Source organism: Delphinapterus leucas, chromosome 3 (assembly GCF_059928025.1).
Source record: "Delphinapterus leucas isolate spDelLeu-1000000601 "Yukka" chromosome 3, BTC_Dleu_Yukka2, whole genome shotgun sequence".
NCBI classification, from domain to species: Eukaryota; Metazoa; Chordata; class Mammalia; order Artiodactyla; family Monodontidae; genus Delphinapterus; species Delphinapterus leucas.
In genome coordinates, this window is record NC_143131.1 from 99428493 (window position 1) to 99456249 (window position 27757).

A 27757-nucleotide genomic window follows, 5' to 3' on the forward strand; every position below is an offset into this window, starting at 1 on the left:
CAGGAAGTAAAAATGAAGCATTGTGAAATAATTCAAATAAACATCCACTGAATAAATCAGAAAATTTTAATAGAAGAAGTCAGGTTTTTTCCTTGTTTATTAACTGAGCAAGTATGGTATGATTTCAGTTTTTGTTATTTAGATGTAAGAAGAACCTTAGACTACTGAAACAGGAACTACTGAGTTCCAGGCAGAAAAGAATAGGTTAGCAAGCATTTGATGTGATGAAATCAAATACCCAACTCAGTTGTAATGGCTTTGACTAAATACACTACATAAATGTATATTGACATTTTCTTCATTGATACCTTAGTTGTGTGCATTTAAATAATTATAGAAACATTGTAGAATGTGATACTGTGGGAAATTTATACTTTTGCCTCTAAAATCTTTTTATTCCTTAGGGCTTCTGTATGTAATGTACTGTTGACTTGCTGCAAAGATAACATATGTCGTCTTTGGGTAGAGACATTTTTACCAAATGATTGTTTGCTCTATGGAGGTGACTGCAGCCATTGGACTGAACCAATTAATTTAACAAATAACTTCAAGAGAAATGCTTCCAGTAAAGAACGAGTTCAAAATGCTTTAGATGTGAGTGTTTTTGTTAGATGTTATTTCCTACAAGTTTTAAAATCTTTCGTACATGGCCTTTTTTGTAACATTCATCTTAATTAATATTCAAAGTCATGGATAGTTATGAAAAAACATATATGTCTTAGGAAAACAGTTCTGAGAAGATTTTCGGGTGTTTTTGGGTTCAACAAGTTTTCTTAAGGATTTTGTCTAGCATAAAACTGCCTATAATTACAAAATTAACCTTAGGCTAACTGATGATAACAAAAGGATGATTATACTTGACTTAGCTAAAATAACGTAAATTAAGTTCTGAGAATGCAAAGATTTGACTGTAAAAATAATTTTTTTTCTTTCTTTAGAGCTTGGGGTGTTCGTCCTGTTATAATTACAGGAATGATTAGAGTAGTTTATCAGATTCTGTTCTACATTTGTTATCTTCCAAATCTCCAAGAACTTGAATTATTTACCTTACTAATTACTATAGTATGGAAAGTAAAAGCCAGTTTTTGGTGTTGGGGGTAATTCAACATAGACTAGTTAACACAGATTCTTATTATTATTTTCTTAATATTGAAAACAAGAAAGTGACCTAAAAATGATTTATCTTTGAATGTTTTGTATGAATATGGAACCACTATTTCTCAAATTTAGATAGTATTCTAGTGACACAGAATATAATTAAGTATATATTGTGTAGAGACTCAACCACTGATAGAATGGTTATGTGTAATAATAGTTGAAAGAAGTCCTTGACTAGGAATCTGAAGACCTTTGTTTCACTTTTAGATGACCTTGTGTTCTCTATAAACTATTTTATCATATGAAAGATGAGAATAACAATATTTGCATTGTCTGCTTTATGGGTCAAATGAGATGATCTCTGTGAAAGTGCTTTGCAAACTATGAAATATCATCCTAATGTATCATGGTAGTTTTATTCAGTGCTTTGTGGTCATAGGAAGTAAACTGAGGATACAAAGAGAACAGTATACATAGGGACATCATTTTCCACACACACATTGTAAACTTTTTTAAGTTTAGGTAGTTAATTCTCAGAAAATATTAAATAAAAATTTAAAGTATTGTGTGATGGTTAAAAGAAGAGTCAAGCAGTTTAAGTTCCAGGCTTATTCCAGGTTTCAATTTTGCTGTACAAAAATACTGCAAGATATTTGTACATATAAACTTATCTGAAATAGGATATATGTACTATCTAACAGTCATTATGTAACCTATACATATATGCTTATGACAATACAGGCATTAGTTTTACTTTGTTTTGCATTGTTTGACTTTGTTTTTATTCTCACAGGTAAATCTGAAACATTTTCGTAGAGGTCGGAGGAGATCACTTGCACTTGTAGCACATACTGGATACCTGCCACATCAGCAAGATCCTCATCACGTTCACAGGAACACTCCACTGCATGCCAATGCACTTTGCCACTTTCATATTGCAGCCAGCATCAACCCAGCCACGGGTAATAAAGCACTGTTCAGAAAATGTTTTTCAAATTGAGTAGATTGATTTTTATAACCAATAAGTTATACTTTTCCTTTTTTATAAGTAAAAAATTGTAGGTGACTTTCTTAGCTAACTTTTCATTATAGCCAGCTCACTGATTATAGAAAAAGAAGTTTTTATTTACTTGTTTGCTTCTTAAGTCTGTGATTTGGTCTGTAATTTTAGATCTTGATAAGTCATTGAGATTCTGTACTAGTTTATTCAAACGTTGAGATTTGAGCTAATACATAACAAAGAGGTTAACACCTCAGAGTAGTATTTTATAATTATTGTATAGTTGTTCAAACGAAACCAGTGGGTTTTGTACTTGATCTTTGGAAGCCATTTCAGAAATAGGGCAGAAATATGTAGAAATTATAACTGGAAGAATTAAGAAACTTATCACTGTAGTCAAATAGGTACTATGAAACAGACTGAAAGATCTAGAATACCTGGGTTTATCTATGAATTTGAAGACTGAAGTGTTTATCATTTTAGTAAATATTTTCTGTGAGTTTAAAAACCAAGTGGTCACAGTTGGGGGCATTTAAAGTGGAACCTTAGGGCTTCCCTGGTGGCGCAGTGGTTGAGAGTCCGCCTGCCGATGCAGGGGACACGGGTTCGTGCCCCGGTCCGGGAAGATCCCACATGCCGCGGAGCGGCTGGGCCCGTGAGCCATGGCTGCTGAGCCTGCGCGTCCGGAGCCTGTGCTCCGCAACGGGAGAGGCCACAACAGTGAGAGGCCCGCGTACCGCAAAAAAAAAAAAAAAAAGTGGAACCTTAGAATATTACTGGGAAAAAAGTTAAAAATAATATTTTCACATGATAAACGCCATCTGTACAGGAAGTGTAAAGTAAAATCCTCCTTTTACCTCTATTCCACCCTAGTCTTCCTTCCCAGAAGATAACCACTGTTGATGAGTTTTTATGTATTTTGAGATATTCTTAAACATAAATTAAGCATAACCTATTTCCATATAACACACTAGATTGCATTCTTCAAGAAACATAGCAATAAATACAGTCCATTAGTTACTTGAATCAAAGTGAGAAGTACTTTGATAAGTTAAAAAGTGCTGAGATACCTGTGGTAGGAATAAAGAGTATTTGCTAATTTTTAAAATTTTATATGGTTAACAACAGTCCCAGCTCTAAAAGAATCCAAAATCCATGAGCCATGAAAATGTAAATGGGAGAATATTGAATTATTTTTATTAAAAAATTGTTTTATTACCTTATCAAAAAATGTACATTGTCAGCACTTATAGTATCCAGAGGCAACTCTAGGTCAGTGGAATAATTTTGAAAGTCTTTGCTGAGTAAAGGACAATATTTTGAGAATAAAGAAAGCTTGAATTCTCACTTTAATGGAAAAGGCTGAGGTATTATGAAAAAAATAAACCCTAAGTTCCTGTGTAACATCTCCCTGACTACCTTCCAATAAGGAAAACTCTAAAACCTTTCTTTAGATTGTAGGTCCCTAAGAAAAATTCATACATGTAGGGCAAATCAAAGCAAAATAATAATATTAGGAGCTATATTAGATCTTGTGAAAACTCCTTTCCCTAAATTAGGTCTGTTAGAATGACTTTCCTGCAAGGCCCAACTCAGATATTGCTTCACTTATTTGTCCATCAATGGAAAATGATACAGGAGAGGAGTTCATAATAGCGTGTTCTCTTAGTTCTAGTTCTTACACGCTTTCCATGAAGATTTCTCATAAAAAATGACTTCATCAGATTCTTTGGGTGAGGTCAGGAGGCAAAGGAAATGTGAGTATCTTTTCAGCCGGAATGCTTCTGCTAAAAGTCAGCATAAGCCCCTAATTTTGTGTACTTTACAGCTAGGCCTGTGATCTACTTTAGGCATTGCTTATCTCTTCTGAGTTGATTGTAAGTTGAAAATCAGAAAATCCTACCCATTTAGTTTTCTTGGGGACACTCTTTCAAACCCTAACACTATTGTGTATCTACCTAGGAACAGTGGGATTGGCAGTTCAGCCCCTCAAGGGTTTTATTGGGTGTTTAGTCTGTGCCAGTATAGGAACTGGAGATAGTGGTAGGAACTGGAGATACAGTAGTGATCAAAACAGTGTGGTCCTTGCTCTTAGGAAGCATATAACTAGGTAGGAGATAGATAAATATTAATCAAATAATTATACTAATGAATATATAATAATAAACAGAGCGCTTGGATTAGATAATATCCATCAACTCTTAGAACCCAACGCCAATAAGAAGGGACAGAAAAAAGATTCTTTTTTTTAACATCTTTATTGGAGTATAATTGCTTTACAATGGTATGTTAGTTTCTGCTTTATAACAAAGTGAATCAGCTATACATATACATATGTCCCCGTATCTCCTCTCTCTTGCGTCTCCCTCCCTCCCACCAGGAAAAAGATTCTTCTATCCTTCTTTTACCATTCATCCCCTATAATACTGTTCCTATGGGTGTCCATCAATAGACGGTATTTGAACAAATACTTAAAATTGTTTATATTTCCTTTTAAAAAAAATCAGTAGATTTGCTCTGGAGAAAATTATTTACCTTCCCTGAATCCATTCCAGCCTATAATGTTCAGCAGACACCAGCATGATCTAGATTTGGATTTTATTTAATAATGATAGACAAATTTTTCTTTACCTCTATTAAGTTAGGATTGTCATTTTTCACAATTTACTCTGAATTTGTACTTCAGTATACTTAGCAATGATTTCAAAAGTAGTACCAAGGAACAATTTTTTGTAGCTGAGTTGGCTTGTCTTGAATGCTTTTCTTGAATATAAGGGAACCTCAGTTTCATACTTTCTAACTTCAATCTTGATGCTAATAAATAAGCAGTATCTATCTTAGAATTAGATAGGTATGTCATGAAAAAAGTTAATATGAGGGTCTGTTAAGTAAAAGAAAGTTGTTGCTGTTGAGATAAACATATCACTGGTTCCTTTGACAACTTAATGATGGCATTTTTAATGGTAGATCAGGTTAAAATATATTTCTAACCAAAGTTTCTATACAAATTAAGAAGACTACCCTATTAACATGTCTGCAAATTATAGACATATTTCTTAATGAGAATATTTTTTAAAATTATAGAAAAAAATGTATATGTATGTATATATAAATAAGTTACAGTATATAATGTAGAATTTTATTTCCTTTACAGTAAGTGTATTAAATTTACCATGTAAGTCTGTTTTCATTAATAATAATTGTGTGAACCATTATACTGTGAGTCTTATTTATAGGTTAAATAAAATGTATGGCAGAGGTTTAAAGATAAATGTAACAGTAAATAATAAAAATAAGAGACATGGATGTTTTATATGCTAGCATAATAGAAATTTTAATTTTTTTTGTTGTTGTTCTTTATAGACATTCCACTTCTTCCTTCTATTACGTCTCTGAGTCTAAGTGAAAATGAAGAGAAGAGTGGACCTTTTGTGGTACACTGGCTAAACAATAAAGAATTGCATTTTTCTTTGTCCATGGAAGTCTTTTTACAACAACTTAGAAAAAGTTTTGAGCAACCATCTTCTGAGATGAGTGTAGAAGACTCTAATCAGGCAGATGTAAAATCTGATGAAGGTAAAGCTTTAAGAAGGATAAAAATTATAAAGTTTTATTTAAAATAGCAAAGATTTTTATATTATGGTAACACCAGCTACTGTTAGAAATAACCTTCAAATTGCAGTGGCTTAATACAAATTTGGACTAGCTCATTTAATAATCCAATATAGATGTTCCTGTTCCAGGTGGCTTCTTTCCTGATGATGATATAGGGACTTAGACTTCTCCATACTTATGCTTCTGTCAGCCACTAGGGTCTTGCTACTTAGAGGACTATCTGCAGACTAGCAGCATTGTCATTATTAGGAATGTACAATCTCAGGCTCCACCTGGAGCTACAAGAATCTGTAATTTAATGAAATTCCCAGATGAGTTATATGTGTATTAAAGTTTGAGAAGCAGTACACTAGGGCCTTAAGGTTTGCATTCAGCCTCAGTCAAGTAGAGAGAGAAATCAAAAATGTTTTTGTTCTTTGTTTTAATTACAAGATTGCACGTTCCCCTTTAAAAAAAATTTAAATTAAACAATACAGGCGTGTATAAAGTTTCCATATTGTTAAGTTTGATGAGTGTCCTTCCAGATTTATTCTTTTCTATGCTCACACAAATATATGCATAAAGGTAGTTTTTTTAAAGAGTTGTACTTTGGGAGTTCATTTTTCAATGAAAATAGTGTGCTGCAGCTTGCTTTTTAAATTCAGTAACGGGCACTTTTCTTTCTCATTTTTAACAGCTCCTGAGTCAAGAGACTCAAGAGAAAACTTAAGCATTTTTTCTGATGATAGCCATTTAAATTGATTTAAATTGTTTTTCACTATATACTGATAATGGTAGAGTAACACATCTCTTCATCTTTGTGTCAATTTTTCTGTAAGGTAGATTCCTAGATGGGGAATTAGCATAGTGTATAAGCATTTTTAAATTTCAATAAGTTCTGTCAGAGTACCCTCTAGTAATGTTTTACCAGTATATGTTCCCTCTAAGTATATGCAGATATCCTTTTTTCACATCCTTGCCAACACTGGATCTTTTTATTATTTTTTGGCCGTTGATATGGACAAAATGGTGTCTTGTTTTACTTTGAATTTTCTTGAGTTAAATTGAGCAGAATTATGTTAACCCTTCTGTGGTTTGCCTCTTCGTGCCTTTTGCCTAATTTTCTGTTGAGTTACTTTTCTTTTTCTTAATGATTTTATGTCTTGACTAATTTTTAAAAACTGGTAAACAAGCTAACATTTTTTGATAGTCTCTTAAGAAAGGCTTTGTATTCCTAACCAGGAATAGGGGCTTGGATGTAGAGGTCAGAATATACATATTTATTTGTATTAATAAGTTGGCATGTGTTGAAGGAAATCTGGAAATTAGGCACTATAAAATGTATTTCTTTAAAATAGTTTCTTTAAGGTGTCATATCAGTTATAAATGCTTACACCTAGAGGATGGCTAGTGTGGTTGACTTAGGTTTTATGAATCTGACATTATGAAGAAAGTACAAATTACATTCCAATAATATATTTAAAAAATTCAGCCTAATTTCAACTCCCTCATGTTAACATGAGCAAAACTAGGGTCCAGAGAAGTAGTGTGTCTTACTTCTAAGTAGTTACTTGTGGTACATCTGGGTTTGGAAACCAGTTTACCTACTTTCCAGTCTAGTATTAGTCCTTCTACTAATAATCCACTGAATCAGCCTTATAGGCCTTCTGAGTACTGAGTTAACTCCGTGGCCTTATATTCCTGGAGCAAAGTTATTTTTTAAAGGGAACCCCATTTCTTGTTTATATGAAAACTTACGTTTTTCATTTTGAATGCATTTGTAAAGATATTTCTTAATTTTTAGTAGTAGCTTGATTGTATTTACTTGGTTCATGAACCCTTTTGCTTATAGAGATCGATGATGGTATTGATGATCTGAAAATAAATCTTGAAAAGAAGGAATTGGGCAGTGATAAATTGGTACCAAATTCAAGTTCTGTACCATTACCATCAGCTGCCATTGATCATCAGATTGAAGTACTTCTGTCTGAATGGAGTAAAAATGCAGACATGCTATTCAGTATTCATCCCATGGATGGTTCTTTGCTGGTTTGGCATGTGGATTGGCTGGATGAATACCAGCCTGGTATGTTTCGTCAAGTACAGGTATTATTTTTATGATCTCTGGAGAGCTACTTGTTAAATGTGGGTACTGTTTTGTAAAACCTCTTTATATAATTTCATGAATTCTAATGCTACTTTCTTACTTCTAGGTGTCCTTTGTTTCCAGAATTCCTGTAGCTTTCCCCACAGGTGATGCAAACTCTCTCTGTAAAAGCATAGTGATGTATGCCTGTACCAAGAATGTTGACTTGGCTATTCAGCAAGGGAAACAAAAAACTTCCAGCCTGACACGTTCCACATCAATGCTTATATCTTCTGGTCACAGTAAATCAACTAATAGTTTAAAATTAAGCATTTTTACCCCTAATGTTATGATGATTTCAAAGCATGCTGATGGCTCCCTGAATCAATGGCTTGTCAGTTTTGCCGAGGAATCTGCCTTTTCTACAGTTCTCAGTATTTCCCACAAATCCAGATATTGTGGTCATCGCTTTCATCTTAATGATTTAGCTTGTCACTCAGTATTACCATTATTGCTGACAACGTCACACCATAACGCATTAAGGACACCAGATGTTGATAACCAAAAGGAACCTTATGGTGCTGTGAATATTGAAGAATGTTCTTTGGCACAACAGAATAAAAGCACTATTGACATGGCCTTTCAGGATCCCAATGCAGTTTACAGTGAGCTTATTCTTTGGAGAGTTGATCCAGTTGGGCCATTGTCTTTTTCTGGAGGTGTTTCTGAGCTTGCCCGGATTAATTCTCTTCATGTTTCTGCATTTTCCAATGTGGCATGGCTGCCCACTCTTATACCCAGTTATTGTCTAGGTAAGGATTCTGATTTTTATTTAAGAACTTGAGATTTTCTGACATTATTGCTTAAGGGTTAAATTTCAAATGTTTTTAAAATACATCTAGGTGCATACTGCAACTCTCCTAGTGCATGCTTTGTAGCAAGTGATGGACAATATCTGAGATTATATGAAGCAGTTATTGATGCCAAGAAACTTCTATATGAGCTTTCCAATCCTGACATTTCTGTAAGTAAATGGCTTTTGAAGCTAAGAATATAATGTTTTTAGATACTTTATACTTATTGGGCATGTTCTAGAATTGTGACATATAATTTGTAATAAAATGTATATTTTTTAGTAATTTGTTTCACATTTTACTCTTACAGTGATTCTAACCTCCTTTAAAAAGAAACCATATCTTTCATTCATTCCAAAAGTAGAGTCTAGTGTCCTACAATACGTGTTTCTGTTGTACTTTTTTTTTTTTTTTTTTTTTTTGCGGTATGCGAACCTCTCACTGCTGTGGCCTCCCCCGCTGCGGAGCACAGGCTCCAGACACGCAGGACCAGCGGCCATGGCTCACGGGTCCAGCCGCTCCGCAGCATGCGGGATCCTCCCAGACCGGGGCATGAACCCGCGTCCCCTGCATCGGCAGGTGGACTCCCAACCACGCGCCACCAGGGAAGCCCACTGTTGTACTTCTTTGCTCAGCGATAAATGGGGACTACTGACAGTATATGGAATTATGTTGGTTCATCTGCAGGTTTTTTTCTAGGCAAGGGAAGCTGAAATACCAGGAGTGGAATTTTAATCTTAACCAAGAGGAAGGAGCTTTCAGCTTGGTTGCACTACAGGCAGGAGTTTTTTCAACACCATTGCAAAGCTTTTGTCTTATGACAGAGGGCACTTGTTCCTGTGCCCAACTAATAGCAACCCACCATCTGCATTGTCTCAGCACCTCCAAAAGCCAGTATTTCCATTCTTTTGGTTTTTGTGTTTTTAAATATGCCCTGAGGTAACTTTCAGCCATACGGAGCTTCCTGTTTAAGAGAGCCAAACTGTCCTCTCAACCATCAATTAATGTCTTTGTTAATGCTCTGGTTACAGAATTGCATAGGTCAGTGGTCTGCTCCCATCTTGATTTTTCCCTGTTATTTTTATTGCATGGTTTTACAGATCACAAAGTTTTTCAAAACATATATAGTGTCAAATTAGAAACGTATATTTCTCGAGGGCCTTCTATTTTTCAGGAATTGTTTTAAGTGCTGGAAATTTAGATGTGAGCAAAACAGACAAAAATCTAAGCTTACATTCTAGTGAAAGAATATAGAAAAAAGGTAAAAATATATTAATAAATACTTTGGAGAGAAACAATGTTGCAAAAGTAGTATGGAGTGCCAAGTAAAGTGCTGGTCAGGGAAAACCTCAGAGAAGTGGTGCCATTTGAGTAAAGACCTGAAGGAGATAAAAGCTACCTATATCGATATGTAGAGGGAAGAGTATTTCAGGAAGAGCCAGTGTAAAGATCCTGAGGCCAGAGCATGTTTGGTATGTAAGGAACATCAAGGAGACCATTGTGGCTGGTGCAGAATAAGTGAGGTGGAGAGTAGTCAAAAATAAAATCAGAAAGTGAGCCTGGCCAGATTGTATTGAGAGTAACTTTGACTTTTACTCTGAATGACATAAAAACTAGTGAAGAGAATGACAGTGATATGATCTGACTTAGGCTTTAAAAGGATCACTCTGGTTGTTATATAGATTAGACATGGGAAGCAGAAGTGTTATCAGAGAGAACAATTCAGGAAGCTATTACAGTAGTCTAGGAAAGAATCAAAGGGGTTTAGAGTGGTAGGAAATGGTGGTGATAAAGATGCTAAGAATTGGTCAAATCTGGATGTGTTTTGAACATTGAATAGTAAGGATTGGACTGGATGTGGGGTTTGTGTGACAAAAAGAAGGTGACTCCCAAGGTTTGCCTTGAGATGAGAAGTATAAATAGCAGTTTTTGGGGTTTTTTTTTTTTTTGGCCACGCTGCCTGCCATGTGAGATCTTAGTTCCCTGACCAGGGATTGAAGCTGTGTTCCCTGCATTGGAAGTGTGGAGTCTTAACCAGTGGACTGCCAGGGAAGTCCCTAAACAGCAGATTTTGAGGAGCAGGGAGATTCAAGAGCCGGGCTTTAGACATGTTAATTTTGAAATGCCTGTTTGATATCCAAGAGATCTAGTAAGCTAGTCTCTGGAGTTTTGAGGGAGGCCTGGTCTGAAGATAGAAAATAAGTAGTTGTCAGAATATAAAGTTGTGGAGCTGAGTGAGATCACTGAGGGAGAGACTATAGCTGGAAAGTAGAAATGATAGGAGGATTGAACCCTGGGGCATTCCATTGCTAAAAGTGAGGTGAGCGTGGTGTATAATGGAAGCCAAAACGAAGAAAATTATTTCCAGGAGGAAGGAGTAATCAACAGAATCAAATGCTGCTGATGGATCCAGTATGATGAACATTGAATTTAACAATGTGTGCTTGACTAGAGCAGTCAGGAGATAAGTGGCTCAATAAATCAGCATATGTAAATAGTATGTTAACTTGTTTCTTTAGCTTTCTTTGTCAAAATTAATGCTTAAAAAACCTTGATTCTTAGAACATTTCCATGAGATTGAAGTCAGTCTTTCACACTTATAAATATAAAATACTTTTTTTCCCCTTAACAATTACCAAGCATTGCTTTTGGTTTTCTCTGCACCAGCTGAGCTGTAACTCTCTTCATTCCTGTGTAATTGCTTTGTAAAATCGTAAAATGTTTATAATGAAAAGGACTTGTGAATTTATTTAGTCTCACCTGAACTTATTTATTATTTGTCTGTTATGCCTGAAATTTTATGTCATTTGTTAGTATTTTTTTTAATTGTTTAATAAAGGAGATATCCATTTTTTCAAAAACAGAAATATGTTGGTGAAGTGTTTAACATCGTAAGTCAACAGTCAACAGCCAGGCCAGGATGCATTATTGCATTAGATCCCATTACCAAACTTGTAAGTATTATTTTTCTGGCCACTTAGCATTAGGTAAATAATATGTATGTCAACTTACATTGGTATTTATTTACATTCAGCAAGGCAGAAAAACCCAGCTGCTTCATGTTTTTCAAGAAGACTTCATTTTGAATAACCTTGAGAAGAAAAGACTAGGAAAAGACAGAATATTATCTGATGCAGGTAAAGAAGAATTTTTCATGAAATGAGAAATAAAATGTAGAGTATGTTAGGCAAAGATAAATTGATATATTTATATAATATATAAAGTTATCTCAGCTTTCCATGTTAGTAGTGAAATACACCATTTATACCAACAGGCAGCTCACCTAATGAATTTTCAGAAAAATTCTACCTAATTGTAATAGAGTGCACCCAAGACAACCGTTCATTGTTACACATGTGGAATTTGCATTTGAAGTCCATTCCTGTCTCATTGGGTGAGTTTTTTTTTTTTTTAAACTTTAAGTAGGCTTAGGTTAACATTATATATGGTTAGATAGTTCAGTGGATATTTTTTAAAGCTGTTTTTATTGAGAGAGGATCATTATAGTTTATTCTGTTAATTAAGAAAAAACAATTTTCTGATTTTCTTGCCGTAAAGAATCATATTAATATGTTAACTTTTTTGTCTTTTATAAGGTAGTTTTGGATTATAAAATGTAGCAATTGTAATGTTTACAGGGTTTCTCTCCCAGTTTTTGGTTCTTTTTTTATGTTTTATAGATGAAAAAGTAGATACAAAAATATCTGAAGCAGTTTGGCAGCCAGAAGAACATTATTCTTCTTCTCCAGAGAAGATCTTATCCCCTTTTTCACAGAAGTATCAGGCTTGCAGAGCAAATCTCCAGAGTACCAGCAAGTTGACTCTGTCTTCAGAAATGGTTTATAGCCAAGAGTTGCATTTGCCAGAAGGAGTTGAGATAATAAGTGTTAAGCCATCAGCAGGTTTGTAAATTTTGTAAAAGGAGACTAATCAAACTTCATAATGCATGAGTACTTACTGTGTATTTAAAAATAGGTGCAACTCCCACTTTTAAAATCTACACAGAAACAGAAATAGAAAGAATATCTTTAAGTACCCTAAATTAAAAATTTAAATTTCTCATTACGTTTTCAGATGACTCTGGCATTTGTCAGCCAGTTGTGGTCTTAAATATTGATTTCCAAAACAAATTTTTATTATCCTTTTGTGAAGACAAAGCGAAAGTTTCCAGGGCAGAGATAATAATGGGGTGGCACCTTATTTGCCAACTTTGATAATGCTGGTATTGGCTGCCTGGAGCTCTGTGCTGTGAAGGATTCTAAGTGTGTAGTTCCTGATATATATATTTGTCATCCTTATCCTTAGGGCAGTGGTTCTCAAAATGTGGTCCCCAGACCAAAAGCATCAGCATTGTTTGGGAAGTTGTTAGAAATAATAATTCTTGGGCCACACCCTAGACTTACTAAATCACCAGCTGTGAGGTGGGACCCAGCAGTCTTGTTTTGACAAGCCTTCCAGGTGATTCCAGTGTACAAAAAAGATCAAAGTATCAACGGTATCATGAAAACCAAGACAAAAATCCATCTTTTTATCACCTAGTTCTTTCATTTTCATAGTCACAGTGTGGGTTTTTGGTCTTCTTTACTTGTCTATCACTTTCGACTAATTGCTTTGAATGCTTTTCAGTTTGCCACATTATCAGGTACTTAATCTTTTCTAATTGGTGAAGTTAGCAGGAGTATTAACAGTGTCCTGATAACTTTTACATTCTGGGTTTTTTTTGTATATTTTAATAAAAGAGGCATCAATGCAAGGCAAGTTAAAGTTTGAAATAGAATGACTTTTGTATTGACACAGTTTTAAGAGCTGTTATCCTTAGCCAGAACAGTATAATCTTCACTACTGAATTCTATTAAAAAAACTATATGGCAGATCTAAGAGAAACTGAAGATGTTTCTAAAAATAATCCTTGGCGCAAGTTGAGTTTGAAAGAAAAGAGAAGTCCTAGGGCAAAGGAAAAAATTTGTTTTGTTTGGCAAAAACAGTAGCATGTGATAACAGCTTTTTTTCCTAGTCTTGAGAATTTTTATTTTAACCGAGACTTTTGGGAAGGGTAAGCTCTTTATTCTCTGTTCAGTTCAGAGAAACTAATAGACAGTGTTAATTGTGTCCTTATGCAGTACTGCTAAGTCCTTGAGGACTTAAAGAAAAACTTATGTTGAAATATGCTTTTAAAATATAATAAATGTTCTGTATAACATTTCTGTATTACGATTAGCAGTTTATGTTTAATAGTCTAGGATAGGGATTGGCAAACTATGGGTCACCTACCTTTTTGTAAGTAAGTTTGATTGGAACGTAGCCACACCTATTTGTTTACTTTTGTGTATGGCTGCTTTGTTCTACACTGGTGGAGTTGAGTAGCTGCAACCGGGACTCTGTGGCTAGCAAAGCCTAGTTGTTACTCTTTGGCCCTTTAAGAAAAAGTTTGTCAACCCCTGATTTAGGAAATTAAGAGTATGTAATTACATTAAGCCCAAGCAAACATATGTCCCACTTAGGAATCTTCTCAGCGTCATTTATATGAAATACACTTCAATCATGGAGGACTCTTTTAGTACTTAGGTAAGCATGAGCCATTCACAAAATTGTATTAAAAAATATTATAGAGAAGTAGCCAGTGAATATTGACAAATTTTTAAAAATGTATTGATATCTTTAAAGTAAGATTTATAATAATATATAATGCTAACAAAGAGTTGTGAAAAGAATGCTGGATTGAAAACCAGGACTAGAATTTAGGTTTTCTAATTCTGCCTTAGTCTAGCTATTTGATTTAGGCATAAGATACTTACACATTTAGTCAAGAGTCCTTACTTATAAATTATTACGGAGTTCTCTTTCAGCTCTAGGTTTTGGTAATAATGTCCTTCTTATGTACCTTTTTGACGTCATTAAAAGCATCTTACTGATCCTTAAGCTAAATATTGATTGTCATGTTGTTAACACTAGTTCATGCAAAAGACTAAAACCTTTAGTACAAGAAAACAGATTTATTTAACCAAATTTCACATTTTGTTACTGGATTATTTTTGTTTTAGGACATCTGAGTTCTTCTTCCATATATCCCATATGCAGTGCTCCTTATTTATTGGCAACTTCATGCTCAGATGAGAAAGTAAGATTCTGGAGATGTAGAGTAACAGCTGAAGAATCTGCCACTTCAAAGAATGGAGAAATGGATCTTATATACATTTGGGAAGAATGGCCGTTACTTATTGAAGATGGACTGCAGAGCAATAGTAGTATAACTGTACCTGGTAGGCCTATAGAAGTCAGCTGTGCACACACAAATCGTTTAGCAGTAGCATATAAGCAGCCTACGTCTAATAGTAGATGTTCTCAGGACTTTGTGATGCATGTAAGTATTTTTGAATGTGAGTCTACAGGAGGTTCATGCTGGGTCCTTGAACAGACAGTTCATTTAGATGAGTTAAATACAGTGTTGGATTCTGGCATTAGTATTGATAGCAATTTAGTGGCCTATAATAAACAAGAGGTATATTTATCCAGTAAAGAGAGTGTCACATCAAACACAAAGCATTTAGTTCACTTAGATTGGATGTCTAGAGAAGATGGTTCTCATATTCTTACTGTAGGAATTGGATCAAAACTTTTTATGTATGGACCCCTGGCTGGCAAGGTACAAGAACAGACGGGTAAGGAAAGCCTGGCATTTCCTCTCTGGGAAGGTACTAAAGTTGTGCCTCTTTCTAAATTTGTACTGTTACGAAGTATGGACTTGGTTTCTTCTGTAGAAGGCTCTCCACCTTTTCCTGTTTCTTTATCATGGGTCCGGGATGGCATCCTGGTGGTAGGAATGGATTGTGAAATGCATGTATATTCCCAATGGCAGCCATCTTCTAAACAAGAACCTGTTACAACAGATTCATACAATGGGAGCACTCCATCTATAATAAGTTTAATAAAACAGAGTAACTCATCAAGTTCTGGATTACATCCTCCAAAGAAAACCCTGACTCGATCCATGACCAGTCTTGCACAGAAAATCTGTGGAAAGAAAACTGCGCTTGATCCTTCTGTGGGTATGGAAGATTCAGGTCTTTTTGAAGCAGCTCATGTTCTTTCCCCAACTTTACCTCAGTACCATCCTTTGCAGCTTTTGGAACTCATGGATCTTGGCAAAGTTCGGAGAGCAAAGGCCATCTTGTCACATCTTGTCAAGTGCATTGCTGGGGAAGTTGTGGCTCTGAATGAAGCTGAATCTAATCATGAGCGCCGCTTTAGGTCTCTCACCATCAGTGCTAGTGGAAGTACTACTCGAGACCCCCAGGCATTCAACAAGAGTGAAAATACAGATTACACAGAAATCGATTCTGTCCCTCCACTTCCTTTATATGCCTTACTCGCCGCAGATGATGATAGCTGTTACTCATCCTTGGAGAAATCTAGTAATCAGAGTACCTTAAGTAACTCAAACCAGTTGTCAAAAGAAAGTTATGATGAGCTTTTTCAGATGTCAGCTTTAATGACTGATAGTCATGTGTTAAAGACAGATGAAGAAAATACAAAGCCCAGGGTTATTGACCTTTCACAATACAGTCCAACTTACTTTGGTCCTGAGCACGCTCAGGTTCTTTCTGGCCACTTACTTCATTCTAGTTTACCAGGACTCAGCCGGATGGAGCAGATGTCTTTGATGGCTTTAGCAGATACAATTGCAACTACCAGCACTGATATTGGAGAAAGCAGAGACAGAAGCCAAGGTAAAATTAAATTGGGTATAGGATTAGAGGAAAAACTGATGGTAATATTTTTACTTATTTTTTTCACAGAAAATAATCTTAAATAATTTCTGTAAAAATGACAGCCATGAAGGTTTTTAAAATCATCATTGTTGCCTTCACAGTAGTTTTAACTTGAATATATATTATTTATCCCATAAATCATAGTACTCTGAGAAAGTACACAAAGATTCATTATGCCAAGTCATTTTTACCTGTCTACTTAATAAAGAATCCAACTAATTGCTTTTGAGTTTAGCAAAAGTTAACATTCTTAATAAATAATTACTTTAGAAACCCCAAAATAAAAGGTGCTTTCTCCTTTATTTGTTTTTCACATTGTAATAATTCACTGTTAATTTGGGTTTTTTAATATTGAGGTTTTAAAAAAATTAACATTAAGGTATACTCCTTCCTAGAATAGCAGCAAGCAAGCCTAATAAAATTAGGTCTTTTCCTCACCCAAAGAGCATTTTTTGTTTTTAATCTCCTGAGTTATGAATAGATTTGTAGAATTCCCATCAGATTTCAAATAAGATCTGATTAACAGTCTAGCCTTGTGCACCAGATATGTCAGTAGGATGCGCCCCTTGAAAGGAAAATGTGGGGTAAATTTAAGAAAAAAGAATAACAATAATAAAAATTAAAACTTTAAGAAAAAATAAGTTGGTCATGAATTGCGACATGAAATATTATTAGTAGATATTATGTTTTGATGTGACTATATTACAAGTGTTTTATGTTTTTATTCATTTAAAGTAAAAATCAGGCCCCCATACCATATAGCCATTTCTTCCAGTGTTAGCAGTTATTGGAATGGGTATGTGACTTGAATCAGTATGGATAATATTACAGGGAAGGTTAAACTATTTTAAAATTGAGTCACATTTAAATTAAAATATTCGTGTCAGAGGAGATTATTATTAAAAATATGTCAGAGACTCTGAGTCAATTCATTCTCCTTTATTATTTTTTCAATTATTTAACTGTACAACTTTTTTCTGTAATGTATAATTATATAGGAAAAAGAAATATTAGATAATATTTAGACTGATAACTTTTGTCAGTTTCACACAATGTTTTGTCCCTGTATTTGGTGCTGTGACATACCCTGCTTGCCAGAATTATTAGCATTTACTTGTCTTTTGCTAATGAAATGGGTTTTTACAAGTAAAAATACCTTTTTTTTTTCTTTTTTATAGGTGGAGAAACTCTTGATGAATGTGGCTTAAAATTTCTTTTGGCTGTTCGACTTCATACTTTTCTTACAACTTCTCTTCCAGCTTATCGAGCTCAACTCCTTCACCAAGGTGATTTTGGCAATAATCTAGTAAAAGGAAGTAAGACGAGTAGAAGAGAGGCTTAAGAACATTTAAGTTTGTTTTTGCCCAGATATGATAATGCCAACAAGTTTGACACATTCTGAATTTCCTTAATTTATGTTAAAAATGTTTGTTTTCATCTCATCCTCTTTGCATAAAAATACTGGAGTGGGCTTCCCTGGTGGCGCAGTGGTTGAGAGTCTGCCTGCTGATGCAGGGGACACAGGTTCATGCCCCGGTCCGGGAAGATCCCACATGCCGTGGAGCGGCTGGGCCCGTGAGCCATGGCTGCTGAGCCTGCGCGTCCAGAGCCTGTGCTCCGCAACGGGAGAGGCCACAGCAGTGAGAAGCCTGCATACCACAAAAAAAAAAAAAAAAAAAGCTGAACGATAAACCCCACATGTGTGGGCCAGTAGGTTGAGAGACTTGCTAATGTAAATGATGCTTTATAAATATAAAAGTATCTTATTAATATAGTGATTATGGGGTAATAAAAGTTATTATGTGCTAGGTACTATCCCAGATGCTTTAACTATATTATTTCTTTTAATCCTCACAACAATGTAATGAGGTAGGTGCCATGATTATTCACATTTTGTAAATAAGAAAATTGAGGAATCAAGAGGTTAAGTAGCTTGCCCAAAGTTATATAGTTAGTTAGGGTGGAGCTAGAATTTAATTTATGCATTCTGATTCCAGAGTTTTTGCAGTCTTAAGTTCTGTTCACCAGCTGTACTGTCTCCTTGGTGCTTTTTTGATTCCATGGAATTAAATCCACACAACAAATGTTGACCAAAGGATGTCAGACATACTATAGAATAGAAAGACTCAGCACAGTGGCATTTGCCCATAAGCGTTTTTCCTTATCTTTTTAAAAAAATATATTTTAATTATAGAAAATATATGCTCATTGTAGAAAATATTGATGTGATGATTGGGTTACTTGGAGAAGCAAGAAAAAACCCCATATTCCCTCCAACCCCAAACAGTTATAACTCTGTGAGTCTTATATAAACTTTTAGGCATTTTTATTGCAACTATGGAACACACATTTCTGATCATCATTATATAATCATTTATTTTCTTATAAACATTATTTTTGATATTTCTTCAGGCCTGTCTAGTAGTCATTTTGCCTGGGCCTTTCATTCAGTAGCAGAAGAAGAACTGCTGAACATGTTGCCAGCAATGCAGAAAGATGATCCCACATGGTCTGAACTTAGAGCTATGGGTGTGGGGTGGTGGGTCCGGAATACCCGCATCTTACGCAAATGCATAGAAAAGGTGAGTGTTTTATTTTGGTGTAAAAATGAATTAATATATATTGCATGTTTATTTACATGATGTTGCGTATTTCCTCTCCTGTTACTCTTTTTTTTTTTAGCAGTAAAATGCTTTTAAATAGTCTTTATATTTCAAAATAGCATAATTTTTAACAATTTATATTCTAATTCTTAAATTGCTAGTTGATATATTAGCATTTTTTATTGATATATACAAAATAATATATATACACATTTAGGAAAATAAAACAGTACAGAAGAGCTTGCAATGAAAAGTGTAGTCCTGTTTCCATCTCTGTAATCTTGGAGGCCACCACCATGATTACTTTTGTAATTATAAAATAAATTAATAAATTAATAAATTTACATATACATGTGTGTGTTCATACACATTTTTTAGTTTATTGAACATTTAAGTAGAGAATGTATGACAGTCTCGTATATGAAGGAAAGTATTTGTTTATTTAATTAAAAACTGTTACCGTGAAATTTTGACCAATATTTTCTAATTATAGGTAGCCAAAGCAGCCTTTTATAAAAAGAATGATCCTTTAGATGCTGCCATTTTTTACCTTGCAATGAAAAAGAAAGCTGTGATTTGGGGATTATATAGGTAGGTGAAAAAACTGCTTCAAAATGAAAAACTTTCCACAGAGTATGAAGTAAAGATTTGTTGTTCTTGTTAGTGTGATTCATGTGGATTCTTAGTTATTTTTGTATTTAAGAGATTTCATGTGAAAGAAGCCCAGGTTACAGAGCAGAAGAATCTTGATGAGGTCACATTAGCATTTTTTAGGTTTATCAGTCCAGAAAAACATTTTTTTTTGCTTATTTTAATAACTTCTTATGATGCTCTTGTAGAACAAAAACTAAACCAGAAACTTTATCTGGAGTGGGGAAGAAGATGAATTGGTGGAGCTTTGAAGATACATCTACCCTCTGCCCTATCAAGGAGCTCTTGGACCAGGCTATTCTTCCAAACCACCCTCTTCCCAAGGGCCCTGACCCCATTCTTGCTAGAGTCATTTAGAATTTTTCTCTTTCACTTGTTCTCAGCTAGACTTGGTGAGCGTGATCACCATAAATAGTTCACTATTCGTTTGGGGTTCAGTTCTAGATATATCCATATGATCAGCAACCTTTGGGGGAAAATCATGGTATCAGTTGTAAGAGACTAGATCTTTTAGGATTGTTTTGCTTCGGGACAAATTCCTTGGATTTTTATCATCAAAGTCATCTTCAGGTGGGCAGTTGGGCTAAAGGCAGTTGATTAAGTTTAAATGGTAAAATAGCACAGAAGTTAATGTAAATTATATATTTTGTATAGATTTAAAAATAATTTTTCACAGTGCTGTTAATGTAGTTTCTTCATAGTTTGAAAGAATGTTTTCAATAATCTCTGAAATTTATATGGAAAAGTAAATGTTTACCATAAATGTTATTTTTGCTCAGAAAAGCAGCAGATGTATAGTAATTTATGAACTGGTAAATGTTTCTTCTGAGTCTTAACTTTTAAGTGGCTAACTTCATAACAATTGGTTTTGATGTAGAAGCATTATGTTCCAAAATTTTCAAACTTTTTTCTTTATAGATCCCAAAAAGATTCCAAGATGACACAGTTTTTTGGGCACAATTTTGAGGATGAGAGATGGCGTAAAGCAGCTTTAAAGAATGCTTTTTCTTTGTTAGGAAAACAAAGATTTGAACATTCAGCAGCATTTTTTCTTTTAGCTGGTTGCCTCAGAGATGCAATTGAGGTAATGAATGAATTTTTTTAAAAATAGCATTGTCATCCTTTTAAGCTCTTCATGGTTTCAATTTTGTTTTTTAATTTCAACTCAAGTATAGTGGAACTAACACAAGGCTTAATGCCTGAAGTACCTGGTAATAGTTAATGGTGACTTTAAAATTTTGTCATTTAGCTTGAATGATATTTATACAGAATTAAAATTAACCAGGTTGTGTTGGTTGGTAGAGATAGGTAGTTGATCTGACTCTTAAGAATATTTATGAACAGGTTAAAAAAATAAAATATTTGTCCTGTCACTTTAAACACATTCGGACGTATATTTGGCTCTGTGTTAGTTGACAAACCTTAGGAAATTTTTAGCTAATTATTTCTAAGTAAACCTTACAAAAAGTTATAAATATTTAAAATATAACATTTCTGTTTCAAATTGCCCTTTTGCTCAGAGTTTCATACAAGTGATTCAAAACATCTTTTTGATTTGGAAACATTATAGTCTGCTGAGGTGGATGGGGAAGGGTAAAAGCTCAAGAATAAAACAAAGTGTGTCATTTTAGCAATTATTCAGTGGTTTTTCATTAGGCTAATTCTTTTTGCAAATATGTATTTAGTACTACCAGATAAATTAACATAAATGTTGTCAAGTAGATTTGCTGAAGCAAGCAGCATATGTTTTGTTTATTGTCCTTGTTCACTATTTTCAGATATTAATAAAGCTTTGTGTTCATCTAGTTATTAGTGAGTTGAGTTTACCTTAAAATGAAAGATACCCTTATTTATAAACAATATTTCTTGTTTTTGAAGGTATGTCTTGAGAAACTGAATGACATTCAGTTAGCTCTTGTAATAGCAAGACTCTGTGAGTCTGAATTTGATACATCTGCAACATACAAATCTATTTTACGTAAAAAAGTTTTGGGAATTGATTCTCCTGTCAATGAACTCAATTTGTTGAATATAAATATGCATTATGATCCTTTTCTTCGGAGTATGGCATATTGGATTTTAGAAGATTATAGTAGTGCTCTGGAAACATTAATAAAGCAACCTATCAGAGAGGATGATGGTAAGCTATACTTCTAAGATGTTAATGCTTAAAAGTTTTATTAGTGTTTGTCAGGTTCAGAGCACACTGTTGGGTGCTAAGGATAATGCAGAGCAAATTGAAGACGTACATGGTCTAAGACTTTATGGTTTAGTTGGGGAGACAGAGTTATGTATACAGTTTTTTATTTTTTATTTCCCCCCCCCACCAGGAAGCTAAATCCTTTGAAAACCAAGGACTTTGGATTTTCTTATTGAACATAGATGTTTTCAACGTTTGAATATAAATGTTTTGAAGAAAATAGTGATAAACAGGGAAATAGAAGTGGTTGGATTTCAACTATAATTTTAAGGTTGACTAGATAGGACTGAATTGGATATGGAATATGAAGGGAATGAGAGTCAAGTTTAACTCCTGGGTTTTTAGTTTGAGCAATAGATAAGTGATAGGGGGAAGGCTAGGAGCAGAGTTTGGAGAGTGTTGCTTTAGATAGAAAAGACTTCTCAGATAAGGTGACCTTTGAGATGAGACCTAATTGAAATGAGTGAGTAATCAGTCAGTGCAGATATCTGGTTTTTAGGCCAAGGGCACAGTAAATAAAAAGGCCTTGAGGCAAGAATATGTACATGTAAATGGAAACGTAATGTAGGCCTTTGGATATAGCATTCTAGATTTACAGGGTGAAATTGCTATTAGAAATAGAGATGTGCACGTTATCACATATAGATGGTATTTAAAGCTGTGGGACTGTAGGATTTAACTCAAGGAGTGTAGATAGAAAGGAGGTCAAGCACTGAACTCTAGGACACTCAGCATTTAAAAGTAGAGAAGATGAGGAGGATCTAGCAAAGCAGACTGACTGAGATGAAGTGTCCAGGAAAGTAGGAGAAAAAGAACTAAGAGTGTGTAACTGGATGTTTTAAAATGTCTTAGATTGTTACCTGAAGAGATGTGAAATCAGCATAATCTTTGTTTTCCTACTATGTTAGAACGCTTTCATTACAACTGTGTTCTTGTCTATTCAGTGCTATGTATTAGTTTGGTCTCTTAAATTTTTCTTAGAAGACCAGGTAGATAAAGGTGCCATGGTAGAGAAAAAGGGCTACAGTACAACCCTTGAAGAATTTTTCTTGGCTCATAAAATGAATTTACTTTCAGATCAAGTCATGATGTCAGCCTGCAATCCTGCTGTTTTTAATTTCTACAATTATCTAAGAACACATCCTCTTTTGCTGAGACGTCATTTTGGATCATCTGATGCGTTTTCCACACACATGAGTTTAACAGGAAAAAGTGGACTGGCAGGAACAATTAATTTAAGTGAAAGAAGATTATTTTTTACTACTGCCAGTGCTCATTTAAAAGCTGGCTGCCCTATGTTGGCTTTGGAAGTATTATCAAAGATGCCAAAAGTCATCAAAAAAACGAAACCTTTTTGTAGAACATCTAGTTTTCTGGATACTAGTAAAGTCTGTTCTCCTTCTTCTCCATTCAAATTGGATGCAAGGGAAGATAAGTCTTCTGCTATTGATTGGTCACAGTCACTGATGAATGGTTTTGGATCTTCTTCAGAGGGTTCCTCAGAGAAGCAGTCAAATTCCACTCTTTCTTTTGACTGGAGCCAACCAAGTATTGTATTTCAGGATGACTCTTTAGAATTAAAATGGGACAGTGATAACGATGAAGAAAATGAGGATCTCCCTGTTTCAATGAAAGAACTAAAACCTTTACAGAGAAAAGTAGGGAAAAAAATAGATGAAACAAGTTCTAAGTACACAGACTCTCTCAGCACACTAGATGAACATGACATTTTAAATCCATCAGAAGATATCATTGCAGTTCAGTTAAAATTTAGAGCATGTTTAAAGATTCTCACGGTAGAACTTCGTACTTTATCTACCGGATATGAAATAGATGGTGGAAAATTGCGATACCAGCTGTACCACTGGCTTGAAAAAGAGGTGATAGCCCTTCAGAGAACTTGTGACTATTGTTCAGATCCTGAAGAATTACAGTCTGCATTTGGTGAAAATGGAGATGCATTTGGATTAAATGAAGATGCTGAAGATTTGCTTCATCAAACAAAAGTGAAACAACTGAGAGAAAATTTTGAGGAAAAAAGACAGTGGCTTTTGAAATATCAGTCACTCTTGAGGATGTTTCTTAGTTACTGCATACTGCATGGATCCCATGGTGGGGGTCTTGCATCTGTGAGAATGGAATTGATTTTGCTTTTACAAGAATCTCAGCAGGTATGTAACTTACATGATAACCAGTCAAAATACTACTTGTATGAAAAACAGTTTTTGAGATTGCTTTTTTAGTTTTAAAATGTTAAAATTGTTGATTTTCTTAATTATGGTTGCTTTAAGGAATTCTGCTTTTTGTGTGGTGCTTCATATTATGGATTTCTAGAGTTGTGAATGCATTGTGGTTTAAGGACAGTTTGATATCAGACCCTGTGATCTGCTTAATTCATATTAAACATTCTTATACGAATGCCTTGTGAGATGATGATACGAGCGTATTGTCCCATCAGTTTTCATTATAATTGGTGGAAGGTTGATCGTCCCTTCTAACTCTGTAAAAGTTTGTTATGCTTTTAATTTTTAATTGTTCTGAAGTTTTTCAAAGAGACCCTGAATTACTTAATGGATTATAACTATAAATAGTTGATTAACCTTTTTCCCCTTTGTTTTTTAAGGAAACAGCAGAACCAATATTTCCTAGCCCTCTTTCAGAACAAACCTCAGTACCTCTCCTCTTTGCTTGTACAGCCAGTGCCAAAACAGTAGTTGCCAATCCGTTATTGCACCTTAGTAATCTAACACATGATATTCTGCATGCCATAATAAACTTTGATTCACCACCCCATCCTGATATCCAAAGCAATAAAGTAAGTATGCTTGGTTTCAGACATTTAATTTACCTATATACTATGATAAAACTAAAAGATAAGTGTTAAGGCTTTTTATAAACAATTTTAAACATCATCCTATGCATAGTGATTGTTTCATTGCCAAGTTTATATTGGTTTTGATCAAAGAAAACTTTTGGTTGTAGGCCAAGTTCATCTTACTTGTATTACTTATACCCAATAGGGTACTTCAGTTTTTAAGTTTTACTTCGTCTTATTTAACTGCATCATTTTGGTAAGCGTAATAGTGTGTATGCACACTTATGAGTAAATCTTCAGCAGTACACTTAGCCAAAAAGCTGGGGTTTTTTTAGAGACAGAAACTTAATATTATGTAAAAGTACTAGTATCTCTTTGTTTTTCCTCATAGTCTGCATTTGATTCTCTCCCCCACCTCACAGGCTGTGATATCATGCCATCCATTTTCTTTTTGTCTAGTGGTAGCCTCTCCTACAGTTCTACCTTCCTGGATAACCTTAACCCTTATAAATTAATTTTGTCACTTTGTTTCCTATACTGCTCAGTAGAATAAATACCCACATTGCATATTATACAATTAGGAATTTAATTTTGTTTAGATTGTGCTGATTTTAACCAAACTTTATTCCATATTCAACTTTAATAATAAGCAAATAATAAGCATAACCCTGGTGTATCAGCTTTTGCTGCTTAAGAGCCACCCTGAAACATTAATAGCTTAAAATAGCCATGATTTATTTTGCTCATGATTCTGTGGGCCAACTGGACTGATAGCTAGATACCTTCATTTGTCTTTGGTCAGCAGGCAGGTTGACTGGATTCTGGATGACCTAGGATGGCCTTGTTTACATTTCTGGTGGTTGGCAGACTGTTTGCAAGGCTGACAGGAAACTTTGGGATGACCAAAGACTTTGGGATGTGTCTCATTCTCCAGTAGGCAAGCCTAGAGTATTAGCCTGGTTTCTCTAAAGAAATAGAACCAGTAGGGTGTGCGTGTGTTTTTATAGAAGGAGCCTTGTTGTAAGCAGTTGGCTAACTTAATTATGGAGGCCGAGAAGTCTCAGGATCTTCAGTTGGCAAGTTGGAGACCCAGGAAAACAGATTGTGTAGGTCCAGTCTAAGTACAAAGGCCTGAGAACCAGGATAGGTAATAGTGTAAGTTCCAGTCCAGATTCCAGCAGGCCTGAGACCCAAGAAGAGCCAGTGTTTCAGTTCTAGTCCCAAGGTAGGAAAAGACCAGTGTCCCAGCTCAGTGCAGCCAGGCAGAAGTTCCCTCATACTCAGCTTTTTTGTTCTATTCAGGTCTTCGATTGATTGGATAAGGCCCGCTCACAATCGGGAGGGCAATTGTCTTTACTCAGTCTACCAATTCAAATATTAACCTCATCCAAATTTACCCTAACAGACACATCCATAATAACGTTTGACCAAACGTCTGGGCACCCCTTGGCCCAGTTAAATGTACACATAAAATTAACCATTTCACCTGGATTATTTCATATAGTGGTTCCAGGGGTTTAAAGAGCAAAAGTAGAATTTGCAAGGCCTTTAGAGAACTCGGTTCAGAAATAACACATCACTTCTGCCGTGTCCTCTTGCACAAAGCAAGTCTCAGCCCAAATTCAGTAAGTGGCGAAATAGACTCCACCTTTTGATTGGAGAAGCTAGAAAATATTATCGTTTTTGTAGTCTGTTGTATGTGGTCTTCGCTGTCTTCATTCATATGATGTTGTCCTTGATTTTAATTCATATCACATGTCTATTGATCATTGAAGGAAAAATAGCAATTAGATTTTAATATGCACAAAGAGTATCATACCTTATAATTAGATCAAGAACCTGGTCTTTTAATAGTCTAGCCTCCTTTCTTACCTAGATAAAGCTTCTCCCTCATCCTCAGATCTACTTCTGTTACTTCTCTTGTCATGCCATGTTTGGAGCCCTGTCTTCCTCAGTACACGTATTTGCCTTTCAGTTGCTGTCTTTCATACCTTCTTTCTCTAAAATTTCACTCTCTTCAAATTGTTTTCTGTAGTTACTCGACTGTGTGATAGCATATTCTTCAGTGATCTGTTCATAAGTGAACTGTCATTTACCAGGCTGGACTTCATATTTTGGTTGAAGAAGGAGCAGTTTAAGTCTTGGAGGGCTTGCTTTTAATGCATGGCTCATTGCACTACTGAATAAGCTAACATCTGTTCTCGTTTGCCCTTAAAACAAATTAGGTAGTAGGTGTCTGTTTTATAATTTCTGCCAAAGTCCTCAGGTTTTGTGTGTTTGTTTGTGTGTGTGTTTTTAATTTGTTTGTCACAAGACCTTTCAGACAGAAATGAGTATTAGGGAGAAAAAGGAAATAGTTTATAAGGGCAAAATCGTTTTTTCATCTTTTTTAAAATGTTGATTATATTAGGTCTTGAAAAAAAGCTACATTTTTCAAAGTTATAACTCTGTTGTTTTTTTTTTTTCCAGGTATATGTAATGCATACTTTAGCAGCTTCACTTTCTGCTTGTATTTATCAGTGCCTTTGTGGTAGTCATAACTACAGGTAAATATCTTGTGAAATTTAAGAATGTTTGCAGTAACTGATGAGGTTTGAGAATTTGTATGCTCTTGCTCTAGAAATCCTGTGTACTGCAGCCCACCTTAAATAATGCAAAAAGCATATGGCTGAAGTGTTGAGTCCTTTTTTTTCATCTTTGAAATTTTAGCATATGTCTTTATGGCAAATGCATCTCAAGTAAACTCTTCACAATATAACTTATTTAGCAGCCTTTTATTGATCACTGTCTAATGCTGGACATTGTGATATACGCTGGAATAAGATCTCCTTCCTTAAGGTCAATCTAGTTAGAGACAAACATGTGAAATGATAAATGATATGTAACATCATACTTAAATGATATGTCCTATAAGATGATAGGTAGTAAAATCTCAGGGAGCACAGAGGAGGGAGTGACTGACTTGGAACTGAGAAAAATTTTACAGAGTAGTTGATGTTTATGATTTTTCTCTTTATGTCCTAACGGTTTCACTTAGGACATAAAGATAATAAAGCCTAAATAATTTAAAGCCTAGATAATTTATCT

At 34.8% G+C, this 27757-nt stretch overlaps 1 protein-coding gene across 18 annotated transcripts in view; it reads left to right on the plus strand.

Moving 5' to 3' along the window:
• Positions 1-27757, plus strand: part of DMXL1 (Dmx like 1) — a 132531-nt gene that overhangs the window by 34507 nt on the left and 70267 nt on the right. For 17 of the 18 annotated variants that reach the window (XM_089909203.1, XM_089909215.1, XM_089909201.1 and 14 more), the window contains 19 exons: positions 405-594; positions 1892-2060; positions 5462-5674; positions 7545-7798; positions 7906-8590; positions 8681-8802; positions 11497-11586; positions 11667-11769; positions 11907-12026; positions 12313-12534; positions 14674-16359; positions 17580-17687; positions 18814-18983; positions 19498-19595; positions 20574-20739; positions 21534-21795; positions 22933-24026; positions 24479-24670; positions 27140-27216. In XM_089909203.1, coding sequence (XP_089765329.1) covers positions 405-594; positions 1892-2060; positions 5462-5674; positions 7545-7798; positions 7906-8590; positions 8681-8802; positions 11497-11586; positions 11667-11769; positions 11907-12026; positions 12313-12534; positions 14674-16359; positions 17580-17687; positions 18814-18983; positions 19498-19595; positions 20574-20739; positions 21534-21795; positions 22933-24026; positions 24479-24670; positions 27140-27216 — 6021 coding nt within the window. The remainder of the gene's footprint in view (positions 1-404; positions 595-1891; positions 2061-5461; positions 5675-7544; positions 7799-7905; positions 8591-8680; positions 8803-11496; positions 11587-11666; positions 11770-11906; positions 12027-12312; positions 12535-14673; positions 16360-17579; positions 17688-18813; positions 18984-19497; positions 19596-20573; positions 20740-21533; positions 21796-22932; positions 24027-24478; positions 24671-27139; positions 27217-27757) is intronic. The other variant, XM_089909211.1, reaches the window with a different exon arrangement.